This window comes from Hibiscus syriacus, unplaced genomic scaffold, assembly GCF_006381635.1.
Source record: "Hibiscus syriacus cultivar Baekdansim isolate YM2019G1 unplaced genomic scaffold, ASM638163v2 tig00110213_pilon, whole genome shotgun sequence".
Lineage (NCBI taxonomy): Eukaryota > Viridiplantae > Streptophyta > Magnoliopsida > Malvales > Malvaceae > Hibiscus > Hibiscus syriacus.
Window position 1 is genome coordinate 1,687,366 of NW_024062630.1, and position 17,051 is coordinate 1,704,416.

The 17,051-nt window shown below is 33.3% G+C and overlaps 4 protein-coding genes across 5 annotated transcripts; 1 reads left to right on the forward strand and 3 right to left on the reverse strand.

The window, feature by feature from the left end:
- Window positions 1-1,684: 1,684 nt before the first annotated feature.
- On the forward strand, window positions 1,685-4,895 carry LOC120113894 (binding partner of ACD11 1-like). Its single transcript, XM_039134950.1, has 5 exons — window positions 1,685-1,843; window positions 2,663-2,766; window positions 3,193-3,268; window positions 3,845-3,919; window positions 4,005-4,895. Exons 1-5 carry the CDS (start codon window positions 1,838-1,840, stop codon window positions 4,644-4,646), a joined length of 903 nt encoding a protein of 300 aa, XP_038990881.1. The 5' UTR covers window positions 1,685-1,837; the 3' UTR covers window positions 4,647-4,895.
- A 1,172-nt stretch (window positions 4,896-6,067) lies between these two features.
- On the reverse strand, window positions 6,068-8,617 carry LOC120113703 (lysine-specific demethylase JMJ706-like). Its single transcript, XM_039134766.1, has 9 exons — window positions 8,298-8,617; window positions 8,044-8,200; window positions 7,728-7,947; window positions 7,582-7,635; window positions 7,414-7,493; window positions 7,068-7,345; window positions 6,600-6,998; window positions 6,320-6,513; window positions 6,068-6,166 (listed from the first exon to the last, which is right to left on the reverse strand). The coding sequence occupies exons 1-9, from the start codon at window positions 8,584-8,586 to the stop codon at window positions 6,068-6,070; spliced, it is 1,770 nt and encodes a 589-aa protein (XP_038990697.1). The 5' UTR covers window positions 8,587-8,617.
- Window positions 8,618-10,533: 1,916 nt separating this feature from the next.
- Window positions 10,534-11,699, reverse strand: LOC120113896. Its single transcript, XM_039134952.1, has 2 exons — window positions 11,599-11,699; window positions 10,534-10,807 (listed from the first exon to the last, which is right to left on the reverse strand). Exon 2 carries the CDS (start codon window positions 10,804-10,806, stop codon window positions 10,534-10,536), a length of 273 nt encoding a protein of 90 aa, XP_038990883.1. The 5' UTR covers window position 10,807; window positions 11,599-11,699.
- A 668-nt stretch (window positions 11,700-12,367) lies between these two features.
- On the reverse strand, window positions 12,368-16,343 carry LOC120113898 (protein AIR1-like). 2 transcript variants are annotated; one of them, XM_039134953.1, is made up of 7 exons: window positions 15,900-16,343; window positions 14,692-14,844; window positions 14,455-14,616; window positions 13,829-13,990; window positions 13,632-13,748; window positions 12,885-13,085; window positions 12,368-12,796 (listed from the first exon to the last, which is right to left on the reverse strand). In XM_039134953.1, exons 1-7 carry the CDS (start codon window positions 16,254-16,256, stop codon window positions 12,410-12,412), a joined length of 1,539 nt encoding a protein of 512 aa, XP_038990884.1. In that variant the 5' UTR covers window positions 16,257-16,343; the 3' UTR covers window positions 12,368-12,409. The 2 variants fall into 2 exon arrangements, with proteins under 2 accessions (XP_038990884.1, XP_038990885.1); XM_039134954.1 differs by having other exon boundaries at window positions 12,370-12,796; window positions 12,909-13,085; window positions 15,900-16,256.
- Window positions 16,344-17,051: the final 708 nt, after the last annotated feature.

A 17,051-nucleotide genomic window follows, 5' to 3' on the forward strand; every position in this document is an offset into this window, starting at 1 on the left:
GTCAACATCAGATCAATCAATTTTTGATTCATATCAAAATATGATTAATCAATTTTCGGGTTAAATTAATATCGGATTAATCAGTTTTCAGTTCAGGTCAACTTTTTGATATTCCATTCAATTCGAATTGACTCGAGTATGAATAAAATTATTAATGTTGATGGAAACAAGTTTAGCTCGTAGGTTATTAACAGTTCACCCCTTCTGATTTATATAGATAGCCGTTGTTGGTGAGAGAACAATAGTTGTTCAATGTTCAAATGAGGAAGAAGGTATATTATCATGAGGAGGGAAAAAAAAGAGTTGTTCGATTATACAGGGTCCGTCATTTTTTTTAAAAAATTGATTGGGGGTATTTATAATATTCTTTAGTTCATATGTCGACTATAGGATGATCATGTCAATTTGTAAGTTGACAGGTTAAATCAATCTTTTAGTTTATCTTTAAATTTATTCGGACATATCACATGAGCACGTCAGAATATTTGCCAGTCAAACTGTTGTCTATGCATTGCAATTAATCAGAAGTTTGTGTTTAGAGAATGAAGGTCATCTCCGACAGTATAATAGTTGTCTTATAAAACACATTGTTTTCGTTTGTTAACTGTACTATTTATGTCAAATTTTAACTCCTAACTATTTAATTTTTCAAATTTAACAATCATGTAAGAATAATAATGTATTACGAATCCAACTCTTTAAGATATATTAAAATTTATGAATTAAATTTTATATTAATCTGAATAAAAAATTCTATTATACAATCTATTTAATAAAATATTTTGTGACAGAAATAAAAATTTTAAGTCGTATAATAATTATTTTGTTGAAAAATGGCTTACTAGAGATGACTACGGTGAACGATGAAGTGACAATGACGTTAACAGATACTGACCCAATACATGACATACGAGAAAGAAATTATAAAGTTCATTTATAAAACCAGCCTGCATATAATGTAGGCTGAGCATTGTATAGATAGCTGTATGAAGATTTATCAAGTTGGGATAGAGCTTTCGGCGAAGATGAAATATTAAAAAATGATAAATTAAAATTTTGTTTCTAAAGTATTTTAAGTTTTAAAAATTTATAATTGATAATTTATTTAAAATTTAAGAATTAAAATAAAAATTAAATATTTTATCAATATTTTATATCATCACACTAACGACAATTAATGTTTGAATGACTCAGACTTAATAAAATAATAATATAGATAACTTAAAATTTATTTTTTTTAATTTGATTAGAAAAGATATATAAATATCAAATAAAAGTAACAACTTCTATAATTTACATCGTAATTAATACAGAAAAGATTAGACAGCATAATTAATCAAGGTTAATCCTCCCCCCGGAGGTAGAAAAGCCATTTAAATGCGTCGCATTAATCGTCTTTCACCCATTCAAAGACTAGCTATTTTGGTCACAGTAACCTAAAATTGGAAATTAAAACTATAAAAACAATTTCAATTTCAGACAGAAAATTGATTGATTGAGCTACGCGCCGCACGCCCCCACCACTCCAAATCATCTACAACCAATTCTACTTAAACATACAATAAATTGTACGAATATCCCGAAAATACCCTCAATACTGCTTCGAAACGCCACAATTTCTCCCTCAATTAAAGATGTATATTAAAGATATGTGCAGAGAATATTTATTGTCCACCTCCACCCCGTAACTTAATTCACGCCATAATTTCTCCCTCAATGAAAATTTCCCATTTGCTTTAAATTTTATTGAAAGGAAGAGAAAAAGAAAAACAACAACAAAAATTTATTTTCCGGGGAAGAAAAATATTTGATCTCTTCCGCCATAAACCGGAACTTCATGGAGGTTAGTACTTTTTCTCCTTTATTTTTCCAATATCTTGTTTGCTCAAAAGGAAAATTTACGAAAATAATTTTTTTTATTTTCCTATTCAATTTCAGCTTCAGAATCTATGTTATTCTTGTTTTGATGTTAGTATCGTTAATTTAGTTTGTAACCTTTCCAATTAATTTCATCGGGAAACGAAGGAGAATTTATAGTTCTTTTTAATTATTCAAGGTTAAGGATCTAATTTAATCTAATGTTAGTATTCTGTAATTATTATGCATCTGTTTGTTTTTCTTTTCATTTTCAGTTTAAAATTAAAGATATTGTGCAAGTATTTTAATTATTTAAACTCTCATTTACCTAACGATATAATCTAATCTATGTTTAGTATTCTGCATTTCTTAGCAATTTCTTATGCATTTTCTGTGTTATGTATTGTAAACTATACATCGATCCATTGGTGCATGCATAACTATTTTGTGTGCTAGTTGAAGACTTGAAGTTTATCAGGGCAAATAAAAGATGCTTAATTAAATGCTTTCCTTAAAAGTTCAAAAAAATTGCAGAATGTAGCTCGCTCTGATTTAAAATTATTACGCCTTCCCTAACTTGATTGTGATATTAAATTATCTGTATGTTTTGATGAGAACGCCTCAGATTCATATCTAAGTTATTAACTTTCTATTAGTTTGAAACATAATGTAAATTGCATTTTGCTAAGAGGATGTGGGATGTTTGCTTATAAATGCACGTAATAATGGGGGGTAGAAGGTGCTTTATCATTTTTAGCCTTATAGGGGTTTATTTATAAGTTGTTATTTTTTTTTATTTGAACAGATCCGATCTGTGAAAGTGCTCAATGTTTCCTTGGCTGCATCTGAGCAAGATATTAACGAGTTCTTTGTTTTCTCTGGTGAAATTGTACATGTTGAAATGCAAAGGTTAGCTATGACCAAGATATTTAATGTTTCTTTTTTATTTGCATATGCTCCTTTCTACTGTATGGGACTATGTTGTTCCAACTCTTCATTTTTTTTTCTTGAAGTATTTGTATCCAATACTTGTGATGCATATCGCGACATCGGTATGGGTATAAGACCCTCCAACTGACCGTCAAAAGATCCTCTAAATGCATGAAAAGTTTTAAAATTTTGAACGTGCATTTGTTGGACATAAAATATCCACATGGACTCACACTCAAGTCCAAGTAATTTTAGCATGGGATACAAAGAAAATAGGTGAAAACTATTGAAACTAATTCTCCAGTCTTCTGACACAAATTTTTAACAGTATATATTGTTCTGAAATTTTGTAAATGTTATCTGGTCTAAGTTTCTTATTGCTTTCATTTATCTATTTTCTTTTAGAGATAATGAACGATCTCAAGTTGCATATGTTACTTTCAAGGATTCACAGGGAGCAGAGACTGCTGTTCTTCTTTCAGTATGCACCTATCTCGTTTCTTTTAAGCTTTACTTTATTGATTATGTTAATTGTTTTCATGATTTCATCCACTCTCCCTCATGCGTCACAGTGTTGGAGTTTTTTATTTTGGTAGAATGAAATGATTAGTTTTTTGTTTACTTGATTTCGTAAAATAACTTTCATGTTGGAGGTTGGCCGTTTGGAATAATGTGGTTTTTCTGATATAGCTTGCATTTAGTTCTTCAATGTGCAAATATGTGTTTTAGGCCAATATATTGGTTTCAAGTTGTGTTTATCTTCGTTTCCCTTTTCTTTTGTTGTTGGTTAGAACCATTATCTTTTATAGCGAGATAAACTTGACTTGATTTTTAAACACCAAATTGTTCTTCCCATGTTTACTCTTTTTCTTACGAATTCAGATGATCATTTTATTGTTAATTGGTAATGCTTCAAAGTTCGGTTTCTTCAGGAAGGAATCCTTTCCTCTAAAGGCTATTGTTGGTTGATTGTGTAGAAATAACTTATTTAACTTTTAACTTTTAAATTTTTAGATTTCATTCTTATGAGTTCAGCTCACATGGTTTTTTTTTCAAGGGGGCAACAATCATTGATCAGTCAGTTACCATTGAGTTGGCTCCTGATTACAAGCTACCTGCCTCTGCAATACCTGTAATGTTGTAATCTATGGTTCTCTGCTTTGACTTCAAACACTAAATGATGATTTTAACATGAATGAATTATCCGATAACCTCAGGCAACAGAAAACCAAGATTCTGAAAATGCAGAATCAGCTGTCCAGAAAGCGGAGGATGTTGTAAGCACCATGCTAGCCAAGGGATTTATTCTTGGCAAAGATGCAGTGGGCAAAGCAAAGGCCTTTGATGAGAAGCATCAGTTCACATCAACTGCCACTGCCAAAGTTGCTTCTCTGGACCAGAAGATTGGTTTCACTGAGAAACTTAATGCTGGCACAATCATTCTGAATGAAAAAGCCAAGGAAATGGACCAGAAGTACCAGGTTTCCGAGAAGACCAGGTCCGCATTGACGGTTGCTGAGCAGAAAGTGAGCACTGCTGGTTCTGCCATCATGAAGAACCCCTATGTTTTAAGCGGAGCCACGTGGGCCATGGGCGCTTACAACAGGGTTGCTAAGGCCGCTGAAGAGGTGGGGCAGAAGACTAGAGAAAAGGTTTTGGCGGAGGAGCAAGTTCAAAAAACAGAGGGAGAAAATTCACAAGTTAATGAACGTGGATCTCCCATGGCAGCTGAACATGCTACAGTGGAGCAACTGTCCAAGCCCTTATCAGAACAAGGTCAAAAACCAGAGGGGGGAAATGCAGAGATATCTCTCAAAGCTGTTGAACCTGCTGCAGTCGAACAACCTCCCAAGCCCTAATCAGAACAAGGTTTAATCCTTTAATTCGCAAAAGACGGTACATACCAGTTCCAAAGATCCAGGTCATCTGAAATCTGCTTTCTAGTTGAATGCAGGATAGCTTGTCCACACATTGTTTTGTTATATTGATGGCAATGGAGCTAGTTGCTTTTCCATTCCCACTCCGCTCTTATGTGGATGGTCAAAACATTCACCTCTAATTCTCTATAGTCACGCCATTGCTCCTCGTCTCTTCAATTCAGATTTTGACTAATTATTTATTATTTGTGCTTTTTTTTTTCCTGTTATAAAACAAATTTTTATAATTTAATGTTGTAAAGATATATACACAATATAATTTAGGGTAAAGTATATAAATAGTCTCCCGACTATAGGATAATGTTTTGTTGAATCCCTTAACTATTAAAAGTTATAAAATGATAATCAAATATAAGAAATTGTTTTGTTGAGTTCATCGACAATTAAAAGTTACAAGATGATGACTCAATTATTTATTATGCTCCAAACTTGTCTTTTTTCTGTTAAAAAATAATGATTGTATAAGTTGGACGTTAACATGTTGATTGAGATATAATAGTTGTTTGAGATTATAAGATCATATTTTATCATATCTCAGTCAGCATATTAATGTTCAGCTAAGAATGTCATTATTTTTAACTAAAAAGGACGAGTATGAAATACAATGAATAGTTGGGTGACTATTTTATAACTTTTTATAGTTGATGAACTCGACAAAGCAATTTCCTATAGTTGGGAGATAATTTTGTAACTTTTAATAGTAGAGGGATTTAACAAAGCAACTTCCTATAATCAGAAACAATTTGTGTAGTTTACCCTATAATTTATTCATGAACATGATTCTTTAGTATATAATATCAATAATATTGGGTATAATACATAATTTTATTATTTCTTCAGTTTCTACTTTGTTTTAAGTTCATTTTCAATTAAATTTAAACCTCGTGATCATGCTCGTATATATGTATAGAATTCCTATGTAATTGTAATTATTCTTTTTGACACCAAATTTTATCTTCTTTTTTTTAGTTTAATCCCTTAATTTTTATTTTATTCAATTTAATTTTCTGACTATAACTCATCGTTAGCGATAATACCCTAAACCTATCATAATATTTTGATTATTGAATTTATTATTATCATAATCTCCATGTTTGTTATATTATAATATCCTTGAATAATATTAACTAAACATCCCTAATTAATTATTATTGTGGGAACAATAACGAATTCAAATTAATTTAAAATATTAGAAAAAATATCGGGTGGATTCAATATATAAATAAATGTCGTAAGTTAATCTAATAGTTGTCTCATTATAGTTTTCAATAAAAAAAATATCAAACGTTGTCTTTACGCCAGAACAAAAATACAGAGTTGACAATTCATGTCATCTGATCCCTCTACATATACGTATTGTGCCGTTGAATGTTGCAAAAATGCCCTATGTTAGCAAAAGCAGAAAAGGCCATTGTCATGTGCATTGCCTTCTGAATATGGTGCTGTTGCCATTAGCAAATGATGAGCATGATAGGATGGTTTCATGGTAGGCTCTCTCTCTTATTGACCTGTTATTTCATTAACAAAATGTGGGATTAGATGATATAAATATAAAACAAAATGCAGAAATCACATGTAAATGAACATAATTTTACCTTGCGCCAAAATCGAGCCTTTCCATGTTTAATACAAGAGGATATATTTGACAGTGGATACAAACATAATTCTTGTTCAATTCCCCGCTCTGAACTTTCTTCAAACACTCGGTATGCATCCACCGCTTTCCAGATGCCCTCGTCTATATAAACAATTAGCTTCCCCGAACATGAGCAGCGAAGTGAATCAACCGCTGCACCAGAACCGGCAAGATAAATCAATCAGCCCATTTCCATAGATATATCATACAAAACTGATAGTGTAATTGTGAATACTTACCATGAAAAACACATGTATGGTGGAAGCATTTATCACACTCGAGGAATGTCAAGTAGCAATCTCGTTTGCAGAGTTGACAAATGATGGTTCCTTGAGAAACCGACGAATAAGTGATCCGTGGCATTGAATCATGCAAGTGCCGAAGAGCAGTGTTAAGAGATTCAATATGCCTCACAAATGATCTCCTGACAGAAGATTGAGAGCTCGGTTCTACAAATGCAGGATGATCCAAACATCGATGATTCGAAGATTCGGATAAAATGATCGCTTCTTTGCATAGTAGTTCCTCGTAAGGAAGGATCGCCATCTTGCAAAGATGTGCATAAACTTGGCCGGCCACTGCTCCCCACGGAAACCATTCGCCGATCGCAAAGTTCACCGCCTCACCACAATTGCAGCCTAGAAATCGTACGCAAGTAATTAAGAAAGCTAAGAATCATTTAAAAGATGATGAGGCAATTTATTTACCTTGACTGAATCCGGCATGGTATGCTCTAGGAAAGGTGATAACATACTCTCCTGGCTTCTGCACAGCCTTGTAAACAGGCACATTATGCTGCAGCAAAATGTTTGGAGGGAACATGGTTGTTTTCTCTGCTAACACTGCGGAAGCACCGTCTTCACAGATATGCGACAAGATGTCAGGATCGTAAATGTAATCCCGAACCACCGTCTCGAACCCGGAAGCCGCGTGACCGGGAACACCGTACCAAGTTTTGGGTGCACCAGAATGATGATAATTAATGCTGCAAAGCAAAGTGTATATGTAAAGAGATATTATAACACAAAAAGAATGGAGTTGAGGTAAATTTACCTGTATAAGTAGTGATCTTCAACATGCCATGCAAATGTACTAAATAGCATTCCAATGTAAAGCATGGGAAAGGTTATTCCCTGAATTCAGTTAAAGTTTTCATTAGAAAAATAATTAAAGATGAATTCAGCAAACAGAAAGTAAGAAACAACGATCAGCATTATTTACCGGTATTTGATAATCAAGCAGCCGCAAACTGCAGTTGGGCAACTGCTGGAAAGTCTGGGATTTGAGAAGGGATTGAAACAAGATTAGTTTTTGTTTAGACTGTTAAAACAGATAGACGGATACACATATGATTCCAAAGAAAATACCTTTAAATTGCCATTGCTTTGGCCAAGCTGGTCATTGGGATCAGAAGAAAAGGCAGAGCCATCAATATTGACACCATACTCGACTGTTGCAGTGCCACGAGCCATTTCAAGCCAAAATTGCTTTTCCAAATAAACGGGAGACAGGCCAGTGGACTGATCAGGAAACCTTTTAGCAAATGCCTTATTCGCCATCTTCTCAAAACTACTGTAATTATATGTGCTGAAATACATATATACTACAACTTATCAAACTCTAGTTTAATAATGTGAGACTTAATGTTGTTAATTATGGATTGTGCAAATTAATTAAAGAAACCTCTCTGTGATGAGGAAGTTAGGCATGTCATTGAGATTCCATTGATGAAGCCGCAAGTGTTGAACGTAAGCTTTAAACTCAAACCCTCTTTGCTCCTTCATCAGTACGTCAGAAGCTGGAACCGAAGCCTTCCATGGCGATACAATCTTACAAATTCCTGTAATATATTGTTCCAGATTCTCATTTTTCAACATATGATCTCAAAACAAACAATATATATATATATGTGTGTGTGTGTGCGTGTTTGTATTTACCATATTTTGAAGCTTGTTGAGAGATGGTTTGCAGAAAAGCCAAGGGGTCTTTGAATTCCTCCATTGATGGATGAAATACTGGGCATTCAGGAGTTTGATCAACCCATTCAAGCTCAGTACTCAACTTGTATTTCTCCATAATTTTAGGGTTTGACATGGCATTGGTCTCTCCTTTCATTAAAGATAGATTATTTGTTCGGGCAGTTGACAAACTAGTTTTGGCTCGCTTTCTTCTTTCAGATGAATTAAGCTTATTTGAATTGATCTCCCTTTTTATTTGATAACCCATTTTTCTTAATTAACTTGCGAAGATAATTTCTTACTTTCACTGTCCAAAAAGAAAAAAATATATGAAAAAACCAGATAACCAATTAAATAACCAAGGAAAATAGAAACAAAGAGAAAACGATCGCGAAGGAAAATGTCAACTGGTTTCTGTAAATCCTATGTTACTTTTCTTTATCAGTTTCTTGGTAACCAAACAAACCCATAAAGAAAAAGTTGAATTAAACAAGAGGAAGTGTTTATGTAATAACAACTAGAAAGAGGGAAAAAAATATAATAAAAAGAGCAAATAAGTGCAATAATTTTGAAGAAAAAAAATGTTGGAGGGGTTTTTAAAAACATGAAACGGGAAGAGAGAAATCCCAAACTTGTTGGTGGTGAGTTTATGATCACACATTGTACGTAAGAAAAAAAACCATTGTTTTTTTTTACTTCGTAAAGAATCCAAAGCATCAAGAAAATCTTTTCCATTCTTTCGATTTTTGTTTTTCTTTCCAGTTTCTTTGGAACCAAACAGTTCCCACTTTTACAAAGAAGACGGTAGTAACGAGTAATCGAGTATGCATGGGAAAGAAACTAGAAAACAAATTGAGGTTAACTTAAAGTCTCTTGACAACCAAACAAACTCGAGGAAAAGGAAATACAAACCTGTAAAAATATATCTAATGTCTTCTTTTGCAAGGGAGAGAAAGGAAGGATTTCTATGGAGAAATTTTGCAAGATGGAAAATAACAGAAGACTGCTCTAACAGTCGTCAATCCCATGTGTTTTATTATAACGTTGCCTTTATGAAAGATTTTTTCAAATATCTTTGAAACTACACGTGGCTTCCTTTCATTGGTTGGAATCTGATTTTGTTCCTTGGCGGCGTGGAACAACCGCGAGTTGATGTAATGATGCCTGCTCCTCGTATCTTTTGGATTATTAAATATATCGGATTTAAAGTTTTAACTAATTGTCAACTTCTATAAGTTTGTTTCCTTTATCAGCAATCAGATTAAGCCAAGATTAAAAAATTGAATTTATCTTACTCCTAATGTAATTTATTTTATTAAATAGAATGGTATTATATTTTCAAGATAAATATATGGATTTGAACTTATATAAGGTAACATAATATAAATATTATTGATCATTTGATCAATTAATGAATCCCTACTTCTAATGTAATTCATTATAAGGGTCGGCACAATAGAAAAATAAATTATATATTCATATTCTCAATACGAAAATCTATGATCGATTCTTGAAAACATTATTTTTTTTAAAGATGGTACTTTGTAATATAATTCTTGAAAACATTATTAAAATGAATAATTATAAATTCTAATCATAAACCGTAAGATGAATATATTCTACTTTTTATTTACTTTTTACTCTATTGACATTCTATTAACAAATAATTTTAATCTACAAATTTAATGATTTAATGAACTTACCCCAGGCTGATTTAATCTACAAATTAATAATTTTAATCTATTAAGTAGGCAGCCAATAGGTCCGAATCCATTTAACTAATTCCAGATCCGAATTCAATTGCTCTTTGAATATTAACATTTAAATATATTTAAGTCTATTAAGTATTTAGATTTATTAAATTCTTATCTAGAACCTATTCGGTTATCCATATAAATAAAACAAATTTTAATATTGAACATTAACCAAAATTAAAACAAAACCAAATGGTTAAGAGATTTATTGTTATCTTTTGAGGTCTCGAGTTCAAGCACGAACTTTTGTTGTTAAATGATTAAGAATCTTTGAACAGACGTTATTTTATTTGCCTTAGATTTTATCAAAAAGAAAATCAAAAGAAATTCAAATGGAGTTAGTAACCAAGACCAAGTCCACTGCCAAATATTCAGTTTTTATTTTATTTTAGTTACTGCTTATTACATTTGCTAACAAAAACTCTATTTTTATTTTCAAGTTCAAAGAACAAAAGAAGATTTTATTGAACGAGTTTGGGGATTTTGCCTTGTTTCAAAAGCGTGAGAGAGTATTCAGCTGCCTCGATGAGGTCTTCAATGTTATGAACCGAGCGCTCTTCAGAACCCAGCATAAAGATGGCGCGCGCCTCTGCTTTCTTCGCCAACCTCGCTGCTAAATTCAGTTCCAGTTTAGGCGAGTTCAGGCTCCGAAGTATTTCTCGGTACAACGAGATTACTTTCCCTCGGTTTCTCGCTAAGTCGTCGGCTGTTGCCCATATCAATCCCTTCTTCATTCTGACAAAATCCTAAGAACGAAAAAAGTAAAATTTTCTCATAGACATTTCGTCGAACACCCTTTGCCTTTAAGCTCATATTATGATATAAACAAAAGATGCTATCAAAGGATGGTAATAATCATAGAGTTAGTGATACGATTCTTGTATTCATCAAGCTCATATTCTTAAGATCATAAGTGTCATTTCTGTTGACTTTGATATTATTTTCTGTTGACCCAAAGATCTTATTAATACAAACAGGGTAATATTAAACTATATTCTAAAAAACAGGTAATTTGGTACAACTAGAATCTACGTAATCCTCATCACTCTTCTCCTTCATTCCCGCTTTTCTGATTTTTTGAAACTCGTGGGCGTCTGTAATTACTTTGATCATCTTTCAATACTATCATTTGTCAATAAAACATCATTTTTTTTAATATGAATGAGTAGTTCCTATAGTGAAATAGTGAGAAAGTAAAGAAAAATCTTAATATAGAACAACCTAAAATCAATTATGTGATTCTTGAACATCATAGCTGCTCCGTTAAAAAACTCAGCAAGTAGTGAATGAATGTCTCGATAAGTTTCAAATAATAAAAATGAGAAATGTTTAATTATTTGAATGATGTGCAAATATAAAAAATAATGATTCAACTAAATAACTTCTGACAAAATTTGAAGAAAGAAAATTAAAACTTTCTTATAGGCATTTCAACGAACACATTTATCTTTTAGACGACACACAAGTTTTTTTCATGAGAGAAAAAAAAAAGTAAATAAAAATAATTCAAATAAATAATCAGAGACTGACCTGGAAACTTTGATTTGGAAGATTGACTGATCTGATCAGAGTGTTTCGTCGAAGATCTTAGATGAAGTAGATTAAGGAAGGGTTTTAGCTTATACGAGAAACACCAACTGCCGCTGCAAGTGCTTATGTGAAAGCGTGAATAATGAATAAAGACTATTTATGTACATTAGAATTTCACCACCCAACTTTAATCCACTCTTATTTTGATCACTAAGTTTTAATTTCATTCCCATTTTGATTACTTGATTTTAAAAATATTCAATTTAATCTCAAAAATTTTGATTTATTCTTATTTTGGTCCTCCTAAATTGAGTATTACAGTTTACAGAGTGATGTATATGTTTTGGTGATATGGACTTCATTTTTCCATTTTCATTATTCTATCTTTTCCCTCCGAAAACATTTTTTAATAGTTTCATACATTTGTTATGTTAGCGTCGAGTTATTGTTCCTCGATACATGTTTTGATCGATGAAAAAATTAGTAGGATTTTGTGGAATTGAATCTTGCTCTACTGCATGAATTTGATAAATAGTCATCCACAGCAACGGAAGCTCGCTGGAGGGAAATGGGTCAAATGACAGCCCAATTAAATCCAAATGCTGCTTAAATAAAAAGATTAAAAAAAAAACTTGCTATTTGCATGCAAATTTAAAAGTTATGACAGGTGAACATTTAACTTAAAACTGGGCACGAGCACGTATATAATGTAATTTTTCCTTTTCCATATTCAAACACACACAATGACGCTCAATGACCACGAATATATAGAAGATGAGAACAAGAAAGAACCAAAGATATAATATCCTACCACCAATTGTAATCCCTACTTGGTTCATCATTGCCAAAATTGCTGAACCTTGATGCCGAATATCTATGAGAATTCTTTGTTTTAGAAGACCGAGAAACTGAAGAAGACTTCTTACGTCTCTCCGCAGGTGGCGTTTTGGGAGAACTCCAATGGCTCCTTGATGACGACTTCCTGTTGGAGAAATCTCCAACTTCTTCTGTAATCCAACCACCTCTTTGTTTTTCTTTTCGTGGTGTACTGAAGCCGTTTTCTTCGAACTTATTTTTTTTCCTTTTGCGGATCTTGCCCTGATCATGAGGTGCTGACTTGTACCCCAAGTACTCTTTATTTTCTCGACGATGTCTTCTATTTGGAGTGGATGGTTCACGATTTCTTTTACCAACCTGTTTCACAAATAATAGCATTTGTCCATAACAAGTCAATCAGAGATAGTCCAGCATGTAAAAAACATAGATGAACAATGGAACTGACACTTGATTTTGTACTGAAACTTACTTTAGCAGAACTGCATTCACGAGCATAGTGTCCTCCTCCACACTTGTAGCATGACCTAGATGGAGTACCAGTGGCGCATTCCCGTGCAAAGTGTCCTCCTTCACCGCACTTATAGCATAAGCTAGGTGACCTATTATCAGTGGTCTCCTTTGTTTCTCTATGTAATCTACCGCATGACTGCATAAAAATATTCCCATGTTGACGGTTAACAATTATTACAAATGAACATATGCAAAATGCAAACATGATCACATGAATGAAGGAATAGCTAATTCGAACCAGAATGTTCATGCAAATTATTGCTCAGACACTGGATATCTTCAGATAAAATAAATTGTGCTAGCAACCAGGTAACTTTGAAGTCGTACTCAATCCGGTTAGCTTGCGAAGAGAAATGGAAGAATATTAATGAACTGAGGTAAAAGTCATTTTTCAACGTTTTGGACGGTAACCAAATTGTTGAAAATGAAATACAACTAGATATAGAATAGCTGAACAAAGCATTCAATGGATCACAATGAGAACATTAATAACAAGAACTGGATATGTCAATATATAATATTTGAACCAGATAAAAGGAACGGGTCAGTGGACATTGAGAATCAAACTCTAATATCCTGAAAATAAGTTCACGGACAGAGAAGCAAGCAATCTTCCTGTAACAGAAACAGTACATACATTCTATTAATTTTAATAAAATATGAGCATAACTTGTAAACTCACCAACCCTTTATGACCCAGTTGGCCACATCTGTAACAAGAAACTTCTCTTGCTTTGGTATCAACAAAGTCAACACAACATAAATGGCCAAAACTCTTGCAGATATAACACTGCATCTCCTGATTTGAGAGGAAAAAACACAATGAGCAACAGTGGAAAAGATAATAATAAACAATACTAGAAGGGAAAAAGAAGAAACCTTGATATCATCATGGGAATAGTCATTCCTGCATGAAAACATGTCATGCCCAGAAGCTCCACATCTTAAACAAATATTACCATACTTAATCCCACTATTGTGTTTGTTTGGACAATCTTTTGCTCGGTGACCACTTTTTTTGCAGATAAAGCAATCTTGTGCCTACAAAAAATTAAAATTATAAGCATGCTAATAATACTGACCCCAATAAAAAATTCAAAACATGCTACTAACAACAATTACAGGTAGGACCACTTTCTAGTTTCTATTTGAAGTGAAACATAGTGAGGAAAAGCATAAACAAATGATAGGTAAACGACGCATCCACCATTTGGATCTACAAACAATTCAAAGGGCTAAAGCCTCAACGAAAGCTGAGAGGTATCCTATCCACGTAACCACTAAAAAGCATCATTGTAATATCAACACTTCAACAGTGTGCCAACTGCCAAGAATCTAAATTTATAGAGGCAGGAAATATGTGTGACCAACCATTTTCCAGGAAAAAAAATGCAGTAACTTCTAATAGATGCATTTGCCTTTTATGAAAAGAGAAACAGACAGCTAAAAATTAAAAGATGTGGTACATGATCTCATAAGTTTCACATCAATCCACAAATTCATACCTTTGAGCACTGTCTAGCACCATGATCCAAACTCCCACAAAGAAAGCATGGTTTCTTCCGCTTTGAAGCAGATTTACAGTTCACTGCCATATGCCCCTCTTCGCCACAATTATAGCATGTTTCCCAACCACTATCCGGAGGATCAAAGTATCTTGCCCCTCGCTGATATAAGAAATATCAAAGAGATGCTAAAAACCAATCCATCAAAGAAATATCAAAGAAAATATTTTAACTCACAAGAAGCTTTCGGAGCACAATATTGTCAGATTTGTCTACAGTATTTCGGTGAAGAGATTCAACAGGCTCTGCAGCCTCAGCCAAAATAGCCTCCTCGACTATCTCAACCTTCTCCATCATTGCAGCTTTATCTCCATATCCTGTAATGGTGACCTGGTGCAACGACAAAAAATAATTTATCCTCATAAATTGCAAATTAAATAAGAAAAGTTAGCTATATAACAGGCTACAAGATTGAATTCAGTACAACATTTATTCAACAACTCATTCAACAAGAACAATGCATAACCAGTTCAATGAAAACCATTACCAGAATAAAAGCAATGTTGATAGGTAAAAGTCCATTTCACACTATTTTTGAAGCCAAGTCCACTACCAGAGAGGTGTGATTATTTTGCTGCATTTCCCAGCAGAAAACTGTGCACTTAAATTACACAGTGATTATATTAATATTCGTACCCTATACATAACGAGAAGATGGCCTCCCCAAAGGTAAGGTCTCTTTCTTCACCCTTCCATCATTCTCTCAATATACTTGATATCCCTGCCTATCTACAAGATACTGACTTGTGCATTGAAAAGTGCATTGGTGCACCAACTCTAACACCCCTTGGTTGTTGTTTTTTCCTTGCATAACTTAAAACGTGAATAATCACCACAAATTAGGACATCACCAAAGAACTGTAATCCATGACAGTCCTTCTATATATATATATATATATATATATATAAAATTGGAGGGAAAGCCAATTCCTGCTATAATTTTGAATGAAACTAGAAGAGATCAAATTTTCTTTGTAAAGAAGATCTCAAGCAACAAACTAAGAGAAGAAAACGGAACAAAAATCAATAACTTGTTAACCTAATAGACAGAAAACAGTTTATTCAACATTTACCCAACAATTCTTCAAGAACATAGTTTGAACAAAGAACTAAGCGGGACAGCTGGAATTCAAATTGTCATAGCAACGCAAGCAATGAGAATACTAACTTGAAATAGTTATAATAAATTCCAACTTCTATCTAAATTCATAGCACTTTAACATCTTAAAAGTTCAACCAAATTATGATTTCTCAACTTGCATCATCCCATCAATTCTATGGAGATACAAATAAATTTTTCATATCAAATTCAACTAAAATTAACTTCTCAAGCAGTACATTCGATCAAAAGAATCACTAAAAAAACAACAAAATTTTTTTTTAACCTTTTCAACTATCGTTTTCTTCTTTCTTCTTTTAACACTCTTCTTACTTTTCAAATTCAAATCCGCCTCTTCACTTCCACCGCTGGTGCCAGCTACACCAGATCCCCCGAGTGAAGATGAAGAGGTCAAATTCACCACAGAAGCAACGCCTGGGTCATCGGAAGCGTCATGGTTTCTATCATCAAACCTCGCAGCTTTCACCAATATTGCTTTCTCAACAATTTTCAAGCTTAGGTCTTCATTGGCTTCCTCGTCCTCACTGCTGCTTAGAACCATCAATGACTTTGAATCACACGCTCCCGATTCATTCTCTTCTATCTCAAGTTTTGCTGACTTTGCCTTGCCCTTCTTCGCCATGAAGATATTTAGGGAATGCAAATTTCTTAATAGTTAGGAGTTGCACCTTTTCTGCAAGGAAAGATCCCAAACGGTACAGGGGAAGCTAGGGTTTTCTGTTTTATTTTAATATTTTGTGCATATTGGATTAGCTCTTAAAATTTGAAAATAACAGTTGGGCTAGAAAGCCCAGTACAAGGATACCAGCATTCATGGGCTTTATATTTAAACCTTATCCCGAATTAACATCGTTAAACGATTTTTTAACTGATAATAATATCTTAAATTTTCATAATTCTTTGCTGGAGTGGGCTGTTTTGATGAAATTTCTTCTTGTGGAGCTAATTTGAATAGTTTTGGAGAAGTTGATGATTCTGGACAATTCGTAATTCCATGATTAATGTTGAAATGATATTTTGATACAATTCTATGATTGCACCACATGTATTTATGTTTGTTATTTCTATGGTTACACCATATGCATTCATGTTTGTTGCTGAGTTCAATTAGAGCAATGGAAGATAAAGTGACACGTTAAGGTAAGTTCTTTTGAACTATGATACATTTATGTTAGGTGACATGTTAAGTCCAAGTAATCATCTTTATAAGTTAAGTTGAAAGTATGAAACAAGTTAAAATACGGTATGCAAAACAATGTTTGCGGGGCAGACTGTAAATTACATATTCCACTTGCATAGCTTAAATCACCTGGACCTCGAAAGTTTGCTATTAAAGCAAAAACGAACCGAGCAAACCGGAACCAGAACCTCAAGGTGAAAGATGAAAATTCTTCAATCTCTTCACCCACCGTAGGAT

Excerpts from the sequence above, each read along its gene's own strand:
- LOC120113898 (XM_039134953.1), bottom strand. The coding sequence starts at position 16,256 with ATGGCGAAGAAGGGCAAGGCAAAGTCAGCAAAACTTGAGATAGAAGAG. Across the intron at positions 14,617-14,691 it reads TTGTGCTCCGAAAGCTTCTT|CGAGGGGCAAGATACTTTGA; the intron begins GTGAGTTAAAAT and ends TTCTTATATCAG. Across the intron at positions 13,991-14,454 it reads GTGCTAGACAGTGCTCAAAG|GCACAAGATTGCTTTATCTG; the intron begins GTATGAATTTGT and ends AATTTTTTGTAG.
- LOC120113896 (XM_039134952.1), bottom strand. The coding sequence starts at position 10,806 with ATGAAGAAGGGATTGATATGGGCAACAGCCGACGACTTAGCGAGAAAC.
- LOC120113703 (XM_039134766.1), bottom strand. The coding sequence starts at position 8,586 with ATGGGTTATCAAATAAAAAGGGAGATCAATTCAAATAAGCTTAATTCA. Across the intron at positions 8,201-8,297 it reads TCAACAAGCTTCAAAATATG|GAATTTGTAAGATTGTATCG; the intron begins GTAAATACAAAC and ends AATATATTACAG. Across the intron at positions 7,494-7,581 it reads TGCTTGATTATCAAATACCG|GGAATAACCTTTCCCATGCT; the intron begins GTAAATAATGCT and ends AACTGAATTCAG.
- LOC120113894 (XM_039134950.1), top strand. Across the intron at positions 2,767-3,192 it reads GTACATGTTGAAATGCAAAG|AGATAATGAACGATCTCAAG; the intron begins GTTAGCTATGAC and ends ATTTTCTTTTAG. Across the intron at positions 3,269-3,844 it reads AGACTGCTGTTCTTCTTTCA|GGGGCAACAATCATTGATCA; the intron begins GTATGCACCTAT and ends TTTTTTTTCAAG.